At 45.8% G+C, this 16,469-nt stretch overlaps 1 protein-coding gene across 2 annotated transcripts in view; it reads right to left on the bottom strand.

Annotated features, from left to right (window-relative positions):
* Window positions 1–16,112, bottom strand: part of NRK (Nik related kinase) — a 277,334-nt gene extending 261,222 nt beyond the window's left edge. For both annotated transcript variants that reach the window (XM_033946124.1, XM_033946125.1), the window contains exon 1: window positions 15,649–16,112. In XM_033946124.1, the coding sequence (XP_033802015.1) occupies window positions 15,649–15,705 (57 nt within the window). In that variant the 5' untranslated portion in view covers window positions 15,706–16,112. The remainder of the gene's footprint in view (window positions 1–15,648) is intronic.
* Between the last annotated feature and the right edge of the window lie 357 nt (window positions 16,113–16,469).

Raw genomic sequence — 16,469 nt, 5'->3', positions numbered from 1 at the left:
TAGGGAGGGATTAGAACAAGAGTCTGTGCACCATGATATCCAGCCAGGGTTCCAATGGCAAGGGGACTGTTCTGTGCTGTGCATATCTCTCTAAATAATTTGTTTTGTGTGTCATTCATTCAGTCAAGCATGTTCAAAAGCCATATTTGGGCTGATTTTTAAGAGCATTCACTTTTCCAGTCATTTCCTTATGGTCTATTCTGGATAGTCCATCAAAAGTTTCCCTTAACACCTTTAATTGTGGATGAAATAAAACGGGTCAGCACTCTGTTGGTGGCACTCAGGTCCATATTCTATATATGGTGCCTTAAGTTAGGCGCCTACGCTATTTCAAAAACTTTAAAAAAAACCCAATTTAAAACATAAAATGTAGGCGCCTTCCAGTGCTTTAAAAAAACGGAGCCTGAATCACGCCTACGGAGGCGCTTTATGATACATAATGCCACTGTAGGCGTGGCTAATGCCAGAAGTGGCGTTAGGAGTCATAAAGCGCCTCCGTAGGCGTGATTCACAGGAAAGGCAGGCACCGGAAACATAGGCCTTGAAAACCCTGGCTTACGTTTTTTGGCACCTACGTTTTCCGAAGCCGCGATTCTATAAATGGCGCTGTCGCATGATTGACACATGATCGATACAGCGCTATTTAAAGAACTAGGGCCTCAGTGGTTTCTTTTTTTTCAAATTCTGACCACCATTGGCCAAAATAGGCCCTCAAATTTATTAATCGAGAGGTTCCCAGGCCCCCTCTACACAATAGGATTTTATTGTTCGTATTGGTTATGTGTGTGCATGTTATTTAACTAGGTATAAATGAATCTATTAGATCTTTCCCACTTACTATGGCGTTCCTTTTTCTGTTTTCATTTGTATTTCGTTCTTGTGTAAAACCGCTGGGAACTGTTGTAAGTTTTGGCGGGATATCAAATTTGAATAAACATAAACATATTTACCCTCTCCTTCACTAACGCGTAGCGCGGGTTTTAGCTCCGGCAGCGGCGGTAACTGCTCCGACGCTCATAGGAATTCTATGAGCGTCAGCGCAGTTACCAGCCGCTGCCAGCGCTATAACCCGTGCTACGTGTTAGTAATGGAGGGGGTTGGTGCTGGGCTCCATCTGGGCATCAGCCCTGAATATCCAGTTATTTAGCAGTGCTCAGATGTTATATGGGTAGTATGGCCAATATTCAGTGCCTTACCCACATAGCTAACAGGGTAAAATTAGGGATCTGTACTGGGACCAGTGCTATTTAACACATTTATAAATGATCTGGAAACTGGAACAACAAGTGAGATGATTGCAACTGCAAATGACACTAAGCTGTTCAAAGTTGTTAAAACACATGCAGACTATGAAAAACTGCAGGAAGGTCTTAGGAAATTGGAAGACTGGGTGTCCAAAGGGCAGATGAAATTTAATGCGCACGTTGGAAAGAATAATCCACATCATCGTTACCAGATGCTAGGGTCCACCTTAGGGATCAGAACCCAAGAAAAAGATCTCGGTGTCATTGCAGACAATATGCTGAAACCTTCTGCTCAATGTGCAGCAGCAGCAGCCCAAAAAGCAAACAGGATGCCAGGAATTATTAGAAAAGAGATGGCAAATAAGAATATTATAATGCCTCTAAGAACATAAGCAATGCCTCCGCTGGATCAGACCTGAGGTCCATCGTGCCCAGCTGTCCGCTCACGCGGCGGCCCAACAGGTCCAGGACCTGTGCAGTAATCCTCCACCCCTCTATCCCCTTTTCCAGCAGGACATTGTCCAATCCTTTCTTGAACCCCCAGTACCGTACTCTGCCCTATTACGCCCTCTGGAAGCGCATTCCAGGTGTCCACCACAATTTGGGTAAAGAAGAACTTCCTAGCATTCGTTTTGAATCTGTCCCCTTTTGAATCTGTCACTTCATGGTGCAACCTCACTTTTAGTAGTGCGTTCAGTTCTCATCACCAGCGGTTGTGGTAAGAGCGGATAGCGTAGCTGGTTTTAAGAAAAGTTTGGACAAATTCCCGGAGAAAAAGTCCATATTATTATTAAGACGTGGGGGAAGCCTCTGCTTGCCCTGGATTGGTAGCATGGAATGTTGCTACTCTTTGGGTTTCTGGAATCTTCTGTTACTCTTTGGGATTCCGGATTCTTGCTATTCTTTAGGATTCTGAATGGAATGTTGCTACTCCTTGGGTTTTGATCATTATAGAAAAAAGGGAAGGGTAATAAGATGGATCATGAAAATGTATGAATATAGCTCAGATTTCTATCATAATACACGGAACATTGTTCCTTTCAAAAAAAAATGTTTATCAAAATCTTAACATGCTATACTTTGATTTTCCAAGAATTCTCATTAAACATTAAGGGCTCATTTTACTAAGGTGCGCTAGTGTTTTTAGCGCACGCAGGAAATTACCGTGCGCTACGCTTCTAGAACTAATGCCAGCTCAATGCTGGCATTAAGGTCTATTCCGCGCGTTAAAGCCCTAGCGCACCTTAGTAAAAGGAGCCCTAAATATACTATGGGGGATGAGCATGTCATAAATTTGAAGAACTCAGATCATAGGACCTCCTATGATCTATCATTTCAGGTCCGCATCCTGCACTCAATATTTTAATCATAAATGCTCGCTCCTATCTAAACATTAATGTGTATATTCATAAATCTTTGTAGTGGTGAAACCTCTTCAGCTTAGTCCTTGGGTACTATATAAAACATAGGTTTTTCATGTAAGATGTTACCCTAATAAGCGACACTTATCTTAATGCGGAATCAACCACAGTCAGCGCTGAGACCGCCATGCAGACTCCTTGGGTTTTGGCCAGGTACTACTATCCTGGATTGGCCACCGCGAGAACGGGCTACTGGGCTTAATGGGTCATTGGTCTGACCCAGCAAGGCTATTCTTATAAGATACTAGTCTTTAAGCCCATTACATTAACGGGTACTAGAGATTCCTCGGCTTCCTCCCCCTCCCTTTCCTCTTCCCGTCCCGTCAACCCCCTTGTTTCCCTTTGCACAGTCTCCCTGCTTCATCCGCACCTTGTCCTGCGCGGGCCACCGGAGCAGAGAGGACTGGGCAGAGGGGGCTGCCAGCCAGGGCCGGCGGAGAGGAGCTAGGCGGCTGGAGGAGTAGCAGCAGCCGCTGCCGATTGCAGCCTCCGTCCCGCCTTCGCCTCCCTGGATTTGCTAGAGCGGACTGCAAAATTCGCTACAGTGGCTGGCGAACCTCAGCAGGCCGCTTTGAAGAGGACCGGCAGTGGGAGGGAGGAGTCGCCGGCACACGCGCTAGCCCAGGCGCCGTGAGCACTGGCACAGAAGCACAGCTCACGCCACCAGGACTCACGGATTTTTGACAGCGCATGCGCGCTTAGCCTTTTATTATTATGCATAGCAGAATTAGTAAAGGTTCAAAGAAGATGATGATAAAAGGGATGTTAACGTCTCTCATATGAGGAAAGACTAAAGAGGTTAGGGCTCTTCAGCTTGGAAAAGAGACGGCTGGGGGAGATATGATCGAAGTCTACAAAATCCTGGATGGTGTAGAACGGGTGAAAGTGAATCAATATTTTACTCCATCAAAAATTACAAAGACTAGGGGGACACTCGATGAAGTTACAGGGAAATACTTTTAAAAACAATAGGAGGACATATTTTTTCCACTCAAAGAAATAGTTAAGCTCTGGAACTTGTTGCCAGATGATGTAGTAACAGCATTTAACGTAGATGGGTTTAAAAAAGGCTTGGACAATTTCCTGGAGGAAAAGGACACAGGGCTAGATTCCCAAAGCAAACCGTTCGGGTACCAATCGGTTTGCAACACCTTTGCGACCAAATCTCCCTCAGGCCCCGAGGAGCTGCGTGGGTTTGAACCCACCTCCTCAGGGAGCGGAGGCTGTAGCTTTAAGCACTGCGCCACACTTTGAGATGTATAAGGTTGAAATACATGAATGGTTTTTATGATTTTTATCTCATTCCTGGATGTTTCTTGTTATCCAGTACCACTATATTAAATTTGTCATCCGTATTGAGCTGAGAGGTTAAAGGCGGACTATAAGTACAATACTTAGGGTAAATCGCCTTGCTCTCTGTGGAGGAAAGGCGGCATATCAAATAGCCATAACCACTTCAGCTGTGAGGTCTCTGTTTCTGTGTTTTGATTTTTAATTATTCCCCGTTGTTTTTATATTATGTAAACCAGTTCGATTTGACATTTTTGTCAGTAAAGTGCAGTATATCAAATAAAATAACTTTAACTCAACAATTTTCTGTGGGGCTGATGTTCAAAGTGATTTAACTGGCCAGAAATGGCTCCTGGCAGACTAAATCGCTGGTTTGGCGCTAACTGTTCTTTTTCAATGGAATTTAACCCTTTAGTGCTGCTGAAAGCGTCCAATTAGCACCCAGCTCAAAACCAGCAATTTGGGAGGCATTCCGGGGGCAGAGTCTTCATTTGGCCAGTTACGTGCCAATATTCAGCTCTTTACCGACCATGGTAACCACATAAATAGGACCACATAAAAAGTCAGTCCTATCTCTTTGTGGTTCTTCACAGTTAGTTACTAGATAAATATCACTCTTAACCAGCTCTGGTTTCACCAACTCTGCAAACCCGGAAATTCAATGCCAGGGCTCGGACATAGCCTGGCATTGAATTTTCAGGCAAAATGCCAGTAGTGATCAGCAAAATACAGAGTGCCATCAGCTTAAAATTGTTTCAGAAGGATAAAAAGCATCTTTATGTGTATGGCTTTCTCGACATTGACCAGTCTCAGTGCATGTTGAATTCCCATGTTGTGCACAAGAAATCATGTGTGGTACAGCAGTGTGGCACACTTGATATGCCAGATGTGAGCTGTCAATGTGACCCCCCCCCCCTCACTGCTACAGCGTACTTTGCTCCAGTCCTGTCTATGACATGAGTCACTCAGTGAGGCTGACTTAGCACCCTGACGCCACCACTGCCCCCTCATCCCTGGTGTGCACCCGGCTAGCTGGCTCTGCAGACTGTTTTTACATACTGGGAGCAGCACACATGCTGCCTCTTTAACCACTGGGAAAAGAATTTTGGTAATGGGTAATTCCACGTCAACTGGTTCAATTTCAAGGAAGGTCCCCACTCAACATCTTCTGTGGATACATAAAAGTGGCCCCACACTCTGGACCCAAAACTTTGGTTATCCTCTCCTGAAAATGTTTTTATCAATTTCTGAGTGGGGAGCTCTGGACCATTTGGACATGGAATGACCCTAATGCGAACTGAAAATTTGATTTCAATGTTGTGAAAAACATTTGCATGCCATGTTGCAACTCATGTTCTTTCAATTGCTAAGAAAATGAGTAATTCTGAGCGGGGCAGAGAGGTCAGGCAAGTGAATATACCCACGTTAATGCCTTTTTATCCAATCAGTCTTGACAAGTTCCTCTTTTAGTCCCCTTTTACAAAACTTCGCAGCCAAGTGTCGCGCGGCAAATGCTCCGACACCCCTTTATTTCCTATGGGTGTCAAAGCATTTACCATTCTGGCCCACACTGCCGGCTTTTGTAAAAGAGGGGGCTAGCTTGAAATAATAGTCTGACCTAAGGTTACCATATTTTAGTCTGAAAAACCCTGGATACATGACCCTGCCCCGTTCCACCTCCACCTCATTCCGCTCCAGCCCTGCATAGTTCCGGAACGTCTCCAGCACACTCATTCTGCTTCCCAGTCCCGCCCTTTTCTGCCCCCAGCTCCTCCCCCACAAAGCCTCCTCTCTTCCCCGACGAGCTCTAGCTGCATCTGGAGGGCCTGGAGCATGTGCGGATATGTGTGACGTCATCCGTGCATGCTTAGAGGCCCTCTAGATGCGACCAGAGCTTGTCGGGGCTTTCCAAAACCCAGACAAACTGCTAGTTTTTGGAAAGTCCGCCCGGGATCCCGGACAGTCCTCTATAAAGAGGCCATGTCCGGGTTTTCCCAGACATCTGGTAACCATAGTCTGTTCTGCTCTGCAGGCTTTTGAAATTATTTCCTAAGTGTTCTTCAACCTGACTGTGAAACAATATTTCCCTAAGTTACTCCTTAGTATAGCTCCTATAACTAGGGTTTCCTAAAGGAAAATCTGGACCCTTGGCCACGCCCCCATCCCGTCCCGTCCCGCCCCTTAACCTTTTCATGCGTCGGGACGGCATCCGTGCGTTTGCGGATGCCGTCTCGATATCGGGAGTTTTTCAAAACCTGGACAAAGTGAAGGGAGGAGAGATGAAGGATGGGCTCATGGCTTCTGGAACAAAGGCTCAGATAACAGAGAGAATATCTTTTGAATAACATAGAGCACTGTTTCCTCAAAAGGAAATCCGGACGGCTGGTAACCCTACCTATAACCTCTTGTTCTAAACAGAGTGGCATCAAGTTCTAAACTGAACAGGGTGGCATTGTGATGGCACTTTGTTCAATTTATCAGCAGAAGGAAGCATTATGCAGCTGTATCATTGGAAGGTGACAGTCTGGCTGATTGCTGGCTTTAGCATCGAATACAGACGCCCTACCCCAAAGACTGAGTGAGAAGCCATTTAGCCTCAGTGATGGACCCACTTCTTATCCCAGGGACCTCAGTTCTCAATCCACTCCAGAATAAATATTATGACCAGAATAGCCATCCAGATGATTACACATAACTGGAAGAGTTACGACAGACTGAATTACACATTTTGGTGGGCAAATATTTGTTCCACGTATAAATATGAGAGAATGAATGCGGAGTGTTTGGGATCTATTAGGATATTCAATAAGGTGTGAAGCCCATTGACTGCATATGTTGAATTGCAATGAAGGTCAAGTATCTCCCTTTTTACAGATTCCTTACACATCCAGGGGGGGTGGGGAGGGGGAGGTATTTGGGTTTGCTAAAGGTATTTATTTATCTATAATATTGCAATAATATATGCATATGCAGTATAATAGTTATGTTAGGAAGGGAGGGAGAAAAGGATTGGTAATGGATTAATTTTGTGTATTTTAAGTGCGTTATGCATAATGCTCATATTTAATATAGTTGTATTGCACTGTCAAAATTTAAAATCAATAAAGAATTAAACAAAAAAAAATATTCATAAGTTACATTTGCATGCACTGCATCTTCCTCCTGCACGTTGACTGTGAATATCTTGAAAATGAACTGGAAACCTGCATTTGCCATCAGTCCTATGTTTGTATACCTTGTAGTACACAGGATGTTCTTTATCAAAATCAGTTGCAAAAAGCAACTAGCCTGAAATTCTTCCGTAAGGATTCTGGGAACCACGGTGGCATTAAACATGCCTAGTAGGAGGAAATGTTTATTAAAAAAACGCTCTCTGTGTAACTTGGGGTTTGGCATGTGCAAGTCTCTCGCTTGGACTCTGCAATTGTGGAGAGAAAGGAATGAGGGGAGGAGAGATGAGGGATGGGTTCATGACTTCTGGAACAAAGGCTCAGATAACAGAGAGAATAACTTTTGAACAACATACAGCACTGTTTCCTCTGAGCTAAGCAGGAGTCCTCCACCTACAGTCCTGCCAGTGGGTGGTGCTGTTTCACTCCTATATTTTCAACAGTGATGGACAGGCAAGTTCTGCAGGATTCCAGGGATCCAGCCTGTCTTTAGCCATTGAAAACATAATATCAGGGTTACCAGATTTCCTCTTTAAAAAAAGGGGACACATTGTCTCACCCTGTTCTGCCCCCAGCCCCATCCCCACACACACCTTCCCTGAGCTCCGGGCCGTGTCTAGAGGGCCTCCGCTTATGCGTGGACATTGACACAATGACATCAGGGTCATGTGTGGTGATGTCATCACGTCAATATCCACACATGCGAAGAGGTCCTCCAGATGTGGCCCCGAGCTCAAGGCCTTCGAAAACCTGAACAAACTGCCAACAAATATCTTCATACTTGGGGTCATGACACCAATAATGCTTCACAAATATTCATTCCTACCAGAACACCTGGCCTTGGTCATACGTGCAAAACACAGATAAACCCTTTGCAAATATAGGACCACAAACTAAAACTCCTAATGTACACAAATCCCTAAGATGCAAGACTCTGCATGCAGTACAACACCAGAGAAATAGAAAGAAATATATTTCTTCCTTAATAGTGCAAAATATAGATAGATGTAAATTCTGAAAACTAACACATTTCAATCACTAAATTGAAAATAAAATCACTTTTCCTACCTTTGTTGTCTGGTTATTTTATTTTTCTACTTATCTTTTCCCAGTCTCTGGTTGCACATCCTTCTGTCTGTGCTCTAAATTCTGTTTCCAGGGCTGCCTTATCCATTTGTTGTTTTTCTCTTCTTCACTTTCTGCCCTACATCCTTCTTTGGCATTAACTTTTTAAAAAAAACTTTCTTCCATTTTTTCTGCTTCCTCCACAAATCTATCTACTTGTCCATGTCTTCCCTTCCCTTCCCATCTATCTATCCATCCCAGCACAATCTCCTCCTTCTCTCTGCCCTTCCCCACCATCCATGTGTGTCATCTCCTCCCTCTTTCTTCTCCCCTATCCCAATCTATCCATAAACAGCATTTCTTCCATTTTCTTCCCTTCCCCACTCCTCCTATCTCTATACAACATCTCTTCCCTTTCTTCCTTTCTCCTATGGTGTGACATCTGTCTTTCTCCTTTCTCCCCTCCTTCCCCTTTTTGGTTTGGCATCTCTCTGTCTTTCCCTTCCCCTGGCCTTAGTCTGGAAACTCTCCCTCCTCTTTCCTTTCCCTGGTCTGACATCTCTCTCTTCTCCCCCCCCCCTCCCTTCCCCATCCAGTGATCAAAGCATTTCTCTCCTTCCCTTCCTTCCCCTTCCATGATCTGGCATCTCTATCTGCCCCTTCCCTTTCTTCTCCTGGAAGTCTGGCATCTTTCCTTCCCATCCCCGTGGTCCAGCATCTCTTACCGTCCCCATGCTTTTCCTTCCCACCCCCAACCCCCACCGTGGGATCCAGTGCTTGCTCACCATTCTCCCAGTGATACTGCTCTAACTCTTTGGCCATAGGCAGTATAAGTGAAGTAAACATGCTGTCTCCGGCGACCCGGAAGCTTTCTCTCTGCTACTGCTTCCCGCCTATGCGGGGACAGGAGGCAGTAGCAGAGGAAAAGCTTCTGGGACACCGAAGGCAGCATGTTTACTTCACTCATGCAGCCTACGGCCAAACAGTTAAAGCAGCAGTGGTGCAACAAGGTTGAGCAAGCACCGGATCTCGCAGGGAAGGGGGAAGTAGGGAGGAGAGGGAACGCAGAAGACTCCAGATAAGTGTGCAGGCCTTGCAGTGAAGATGGGGCACAAGAGACTCTGGGTAGGTGCGAGGGCCTTGCAGTGAAGGGGGGGAGGGAACTCCAGATAAGGGGGTGGGAGGAGAGGAAGGAAGGAGGGGAGAAAGGAGAAAGACAGATGTCACGCCATAGGAGAGAGGAAGAGAGGGAGCATATGTTGCATAGGGATAGGAGGAGTGGGGAAAGGAAGAAAATGGAAGAAATGGTGTGCAGGCCTTGCAATGAAGACAGGGGGGGGGGGGCAGGGGACTCTGGATAGGTGTGTGGGCCTTGCAATGACTGCTGTAGGGTTTCTAGATGTCCAGTGTCCCCAGACAAAAATAGCATAATAGAAAAGCCGCCCGGACTTCCTAGAGTCTTCAAAAAGAGGACATGTTACACAATATGGACCCCCCCAACCACTGAGCAATGCAGTTGTAAGACTCCTGCTCGGCTTAGAGAGAATGGTGACATACAGTAGATGGTGTATCTTCTGTGCTTTGATAAGTGTAAAGGTATACATAAAGAAGAAAAAAATGGATTTTCATAATACACAAGTGCTTTTTACAGAGCAGTATTTTTCCTTCCTTAAATATGCAGCCTGCGTTTGCCTTCCTGTTACATAACACTCTATGACATAATCATGTATGTGGAATCACAGGCTCTTTAATACGACATAACAGAAAATGGTTATAATCTGCATAGATTGTTCTCATCACTACTTTTGCCACATCACCTCAGTAGTTCCTGATTTATGACCCCAGAACCTCCCAGCTCCGAAATTCTCAGGTCTCCCAGTTCCTGATTCTGGCCACTTGCAACTTTACTGGGTGTTGCATCATTACAATTATGGGGCAGGAGATGGGAGTGGAGGACAAGTTGTGGCATTCCATATAGGAAAGAGAAAATGGATGACTGCCACCCACCGCTCTGCTGCTGACCACTTTTCTCTGCCACTTTACTGGAATTAGTAAAACCTTTATAGACCATTACAGATATTATGGATGAATTTAGCTCAATTTTATTTATTTTTTTAACCTGCAGTGCAGCATTTCATAAAAACAGGATCATCAACAGCAATTATTATAGACACGGTCATCTGGCAATTTCTAGTGAATTGTCTCAGCATAGGTGTTTTGAATGAATATGTTTTGTATAGTTATCCACAAGTAAGTCAAGGACTCCATTTTGTTTACCTGACAAAGTGATGCACTTACACCCTGGCCTCTTCCTGCCATTTATCCTGTCACTGGTCTTGGGCTGATGATCTGACATGCTACTGATTGGTGCACTATGAATGCCCCTGCTCTGATTGGTTTCTGTCAAATGCATCTCTGCTGATTGGCCTCCTGCTCCTATATAAACCCTAGAACTTCCCATTTTTCCTATCCTCAGATAGGTCTCCTGTGAGTGTTTTCTTTTTATATGCCACTTGGCAATGAACCTGCTTTTCTGTGTTCCTGGACTTCACCTCTACCTGCTGATTTGGGTTTGGCTTCATGCTCAGTACTTCTCTTGCCTTCTCCTTCTATTGAATATCCAGTGTATCTTATTCCTCTCTGCCGGGAGCACCTTGGACCTGTGCCTCAAATCCTGGCAGCCTCAGAGTACACATCCCCCTCCATATTCAGAACTCACGACTTCAGTTATTCACGGTTTTCGTTTAGGTGGCCCACCTCCCGGACCTCTCCACTTACTTACTTTTTAAAACCTGATGGTCTAGCAGTGATGCAGGCCAGGAGTGATCTTCCTAAGCTCCTGCCCGGTGCAGAACTGGGAACAAAAATGACTGCCATGAGTTCCCATGGTCTCGCAGGAACTCGTGGCAGCCATTTTTGTTCCTGGCTCTGCATGGGGCAGGAGCATAGGAAGATCGCTCCTGGCCCGCTAGACCATCAGACTTTAAAAAGTATGTGCAGTGGACAGGTCCAGGAGGGAGGTGGGAGTTGGTCTGAGTCGGCTCTAAAGTTAGTCCTGATTTTTCCATATTTGTAGGCCTGCTCTGCCCCTAACCCCCATGAATATGGAGGGAGAAGTGCATTTATTTTTTTTATTATTGAAAAAATCTATATCCCACAACATCCCACAGTTCTGCATGGTACTGAGGGGCTCATTCTAAAGGGGAAAGGGGTTTAGGTGAAGAAGCGTGTTACTGGTCCCTGGTGTTCTCGAAAAGTGTAACCAGTCATGATGTGAATCCCAGGATCTTACATGGGAACCTGCACAGGAATCTTGCAAGGTTTATAATTCATCAGTGGTTCCTGGTCAATTTCATATTTATTTTTGGATAAAGGAGCATGGCTACTGTGTTAGTCCACTTCAGTTCATAAAACAAGAGCAGCAAAAAAAAAAAATAAAATCTATGAGATGAAACTTCATTAGATTCATAGGCGGCAGCTCTGTGAGTGCAGGGGTTACCGAGCACCTCCAGTATTAAGCAAGATCCTTCATAGTTTGCATGAACTACCTTTATAAATAGTTTGGTATTTTATCTGCAAGTCTGATCGCCTCACTTGTTCTCATTTCCAGATCATTTATAAAATGTTAGAAAGCACCGGACCTAGTTCAGTACACTCACTGGGAAAGCATTGAAACCAAAATACCCCCTCCCCCTTTATACAAAACCGTAGTGCGCTTTTTTGTGCTGGCCGCGGTGGTAACAGCTCCGACGCTCATAGAATTCTATGAGCGTCGGAGCTGTTACTGCCACGGCCTGCGCTAAAAACGCTAGCGCGGTTTTTTAAAAGGGGGGAGGGGGGAATAAAGAAACAAAAGTGTTACTAACCTGCAGTGTACTCTTAAAATATTGTACAGTATGTGATGCCTAAATCTCTTTTTTATGTTTGAGAGCGTATACAAGGTGTCCACAAAGTCCGTATACAAAAATTTCAAAAAATTACAAAAATTTCAAAAAATTTCAAAAAATCCGTAATTTCAAAAAATTACTAAAAAGGCAATTGCCGAGATATGTTAATCAAATTTGTCCTATGTTCTCAGCCATTATCAAAGTTTGTAATCATATGAACATAAGAACATAAGCCGTGCCTCTGCTGGGTCAGACCTCAAGTCCATCATTCCCAGCAGTCCGCTCACGTGGCGGCCCATCAGGTCCAGGACCTGTATACTAGCTCTCTATCTATACCCTTCTATCCCCCTTTCCTTCAGAAAATTGTCCAATCCCTTCTTGAACTCCAATACCGTACCCTGTCCTGTCACTCCCTCTGGAAGCGCATTCCAGGTGTCCACCACCTGTTGGGTGAAGAAGAACTTCCTAGCATTGGTTCTGAATCTGTCTCCTTTTAATTTTTACGAATGCCCTCTCGTTCTTGCAGTTGTCGAAAGTTTGAAGAATCTGTCCCTCTCCACTCTCTCTATGCCCTTCGTGATCTTATAAGTCTCTATCATGTCCCCTCTAAGTCTCCACTTCTCCAGCGAAAAAAGCCCCAGTCTCTCTAATCTTTTGGTTCATAGACAACCCTGCGAAAGACAAAGGCGCGCGCCGACAACTGAGCGCAAGACGGAGGCGCGCGCCGAAGAAAATTACAGTTTTTAGGGGATCCGACGGGAGGTTTTGTTGGGGAGCCCCCCCAGTTTACTTAATAGAGATCGCGCCGGCGTTATGGAGTGTTTGGGGGGTTGTAACCCCCACATTTTACTGTAAACTTAACTTTTTCCCTAAAAACAGGGAAAAAGTGAAGTTTTCAGTAAAATGTGGGGGGTTACAACCCCCTAAACGTCCCCACAACACGGCGCGATCTCTATTAAGTAAAGTGGGGGGGTTCCCCCCATGCCCCCCCCGTTGGAGCCCTAAAAACAGTAATTTTCTGCAGCGCGCACCCCCACGCTGCACTCAATTGTCTGGGCGCGCCTTTGTCCCGGCGCGCTTTTGACCTGACACCAATCTTTCAGCGTATGAAAGGTTTTCCATACCTTTTATCACGTTGCATTTGGGCATTTCAGGGGCCCTGTTAAAGAAAGTGAGGCTGTTGAATCAACCCCTAAAAAAAATGGCTATCCCTCAAGAAAAGGCACAACGTGCGTCGTGGATTATCGAAACAAAATTGGATACGCAGAGTCAGCGAAACTACAGGACTAATGCCCTCTTTTACTAAGGTGCGCTAACCGATTTAGAGCACGCTAGACGCTAACGCATGCATGTTAGTCTATGGACGCCTTAGCGTGCGCTAATCGGTTAGCGCATCTTAGTAAAAGAGGGGGTAAGTATGGAAAACATCTGTCCGTCAATTTGTGCATGGCACGAGACATTTATGGAGACGGGGACAGTTTCTTTAGCCTTCAGAGTCAGCTTTAGGTGCCCAATTTTAAAAGGGCTGGTCCTGGCAACTAGGGAGACTGCTGCATCGACGGTTCAGGCATTCAGCATTCTCTTCCAGGAAGGGGTAAAACACGGACCTTATGTACCTCGCGGATCTAAAACCGCACGTCCTTAAAAATCCGAGGTCCGTGCATTGACAAGTCCGACTTCGCTTTCCCTGCAGCTCAGCTTAGGCCCCCGGCTCCCTCGCGGACCTCACGGATCTGAACTGCACGTCACATCCTTAAAAATCCGAGGTCTGCGCCACTTTTGAGGTCCTTGCCACTTTTAGTCTGGCTCTGACAGAGCTCTATGACAATTTAACTTTGACGGATCCTAATGCTTTTTCCCTGCCTATGCTAGGATCCGTCAGAGTTAAATTGTCATAGAGGGTTCATAGACAACTCCGCGCAAGACAAAGGCGCGCGCCGACAACTGAGCGCAAGACAGAGGCGCGCGCCAAAGAAAATTACAGATTTTAAGGGCTCCGACGGGGGTTTTTGTTGGGGAGCCCCCCCCAGTTTACTTAATAGAGATCGCGCCGGCGTTATGGGGGGTTTGGGGGGTTGTAACTGTCCACATTTTACTGTAAACTTAACTTTTTCCCTAAAAACAGGGAAAAAGTGAAGTTTTCTGTAAAATGTGGGGGGTTAAAACCCCCCAAACCCCTCACAATGCCCCCAAAATGCGGCGCAATCTCTATTAAGTAAAGTGGGGGGGTTCCCCCCCACGCCCCCTGTTGGAGCCCTATAAACAGTAATTTTCTGCGGCATGCGCCTCCGCGCTTCGCTCAATTGTCTCGGCGCGCCTTTGTCCCGGCGCGCTTTTGGCCTGACACCGTCATAGAGCTCTGTCAGAGCCAGAGACTAAAAGTGGCACGGACCTCAAAAGTGGCGCAGACCTCGGATTTTTAAGGACGTGCTGTTTTAGATCCGCGAGGTCCGTGAGGTCCACGTTTTACCCCTTCCCTCTTCCCTGTTCTTTCCACCTATTTTGCTCCTCACCACTAATCTCAATAGTTTATATAGCATACCCCATCATAAGAACATATTCAAATGCACCTCCCTTTTCATCACGCGATCCAGACAAGACATAAGAACATAAGAATTTCCATAGTGCGTAAACCGATGGTTCCACCTACCCAAGTATCCTGCTTTCAACGGTGGCCAATCCAGGTCACACGTACCTGGCGGAATCCCAAATAGCAGCAAGATTCAATGCCCCCGACCCAGGGACAGCAGTGACTTTCCGCATTTCTGTCTCACTAGTAAACCATGGGCTTTTTCTCCAGGAACTTGTCCAAACTTTTTTTTTTTTAAAAACCCAGAAATGCCACTGCTGTAAGGGCATCCTCTGGCAACCAGCTCCAGAACTTAATTATTGTTGAGCGGAAACAAAATATTTCCTGCTACTCATTTTAAAAAGTATTACCATGTAACTTCATGAAGTGTCCTCTAGTACGTACATAGGAATTTCTACTATTGCTTTTCCTCCTTAAATGTGCTGTATGCGAAGTTGTAACCTTCTGGGGGGCTCTTCTGGGGGGGCCGAGCTAGAAATTTGACTAAATAAATAAATACAGTAGTCTTTATACTTTTTGGGTAAAAAAAAAAAAAAGTTTACTTATATTTTTTTTTAAGTCAACATCAGTTGAAAAGCAGCTGACATACACCTCCCCCCCTTAAAGCACTGCATCTTGCTAATTTTATTGCCACTCCCGGGAGTCTCGAGTGACACAAAAAGCAGCAAGACCGGTCTCAGCACAGACCATGTAACACCTCGGAAGCGGCTTTCCCAGACAGACCAAAGACAGCTGCCGTCCGGCTGCACCAAAACACTTTTTATTCAACGCTCCGGGATCTCCCCGCGCAGGGCTGACATTACAAACTTTTGGGAAATCGGGATCCTCGGCGTTCGCACACACGCCTGACGCTACACCCACGCAAACAGCCAGCGTGACAGCTGAGCGCTACAATCGCGCTTCGCCACCCAACAATGGTGCATCGCGCGGTGCAGCGCTCGTGCAACAGAGACGCTCCCTTTCTCACGGTCAGCAACTCACCCTGAAAGAAGCCAGGTCCATGTTATCCAGGCTCCGGGCAGCGTACTCTCGGGCCATGTCCCTGCAACAGAGGGAGGGGGGAATTTCCCCAATTGTTCTTTTGGTGCCTCTTTATTTCTTCGCCAAGTATTTGCATTTGAGGGGGAGAGGAGGGAGGTAAAGGGAGGTAATCGTGCGTGGGGAGGGGGGGGATCAGTTTGCAGCGCTGAGCTAACGGTGTCAGTCCATGGCTTAAGGCAGTTTGTGTCTGTCTCTCTCTCGGCGACAAACACAGGAAACTTCGATCCAGCTAAACCCGGAAAACATTCATACAGCGAGGAAACAGAAACAGATCCTCTCTTCTCTCGCTTTTAAAGAAAACAACTTGCGAGAATATTTGGCAGGGGGGAAAGTTTGGGAAGGAAGTGACATCCCCGATGGTTTGGGAAGTGCCTGGGACTCTTGCTGTCATCGATGACTGGGACCGATCGGATGCTCGCTGAACTAGGGTGTGCTAGTTTTCGCGTTCCTAGAGCCCCCCTCCCGGCACTGATGCTTAGTTGGGGGGAGGGGCAAGATATGACTTTAGGAAACATTGAGAACATTGTTCCTCGATTAACATTTTGCATTCCTAGGCAGGATGCATTGGACACAGTAGAGAGAGCTGAAATGGGGGTTCCATGCACTCTGGGACCAGCTTTTTCTGTGCTATCTGAGGGCAGGGGACATGGAACCTCTAACTTGAACTGGCTTATCGAGTTAGTACTGAAAAGGCATGAGCTAAATCCGACATAGAAATCCCCCTCCTTTCCATTGGAAGAGTGATTTTAGCGGTTAAAGCA

This window comes from Geotrypetes seraphini, chromosome 5 (genome assembly GCF_902459505.1).
Source record: "Geotrypetes seraphini chromosome 5, aGeoSer1.1, whole genome shotgun sequence".
Taxonomy (NCBI): Eukaryota; Metazoa; Chordata; class Amphibia; order Gymnophiona; family Dermophiidae; genus Geotrypetes; species Geotrypetes seraphini.
The sequence above is the reverse complement of the archived record's forward strand: the minus strand, read 5'-3'. Positions and strand labels throughout refer to the sequence as shown.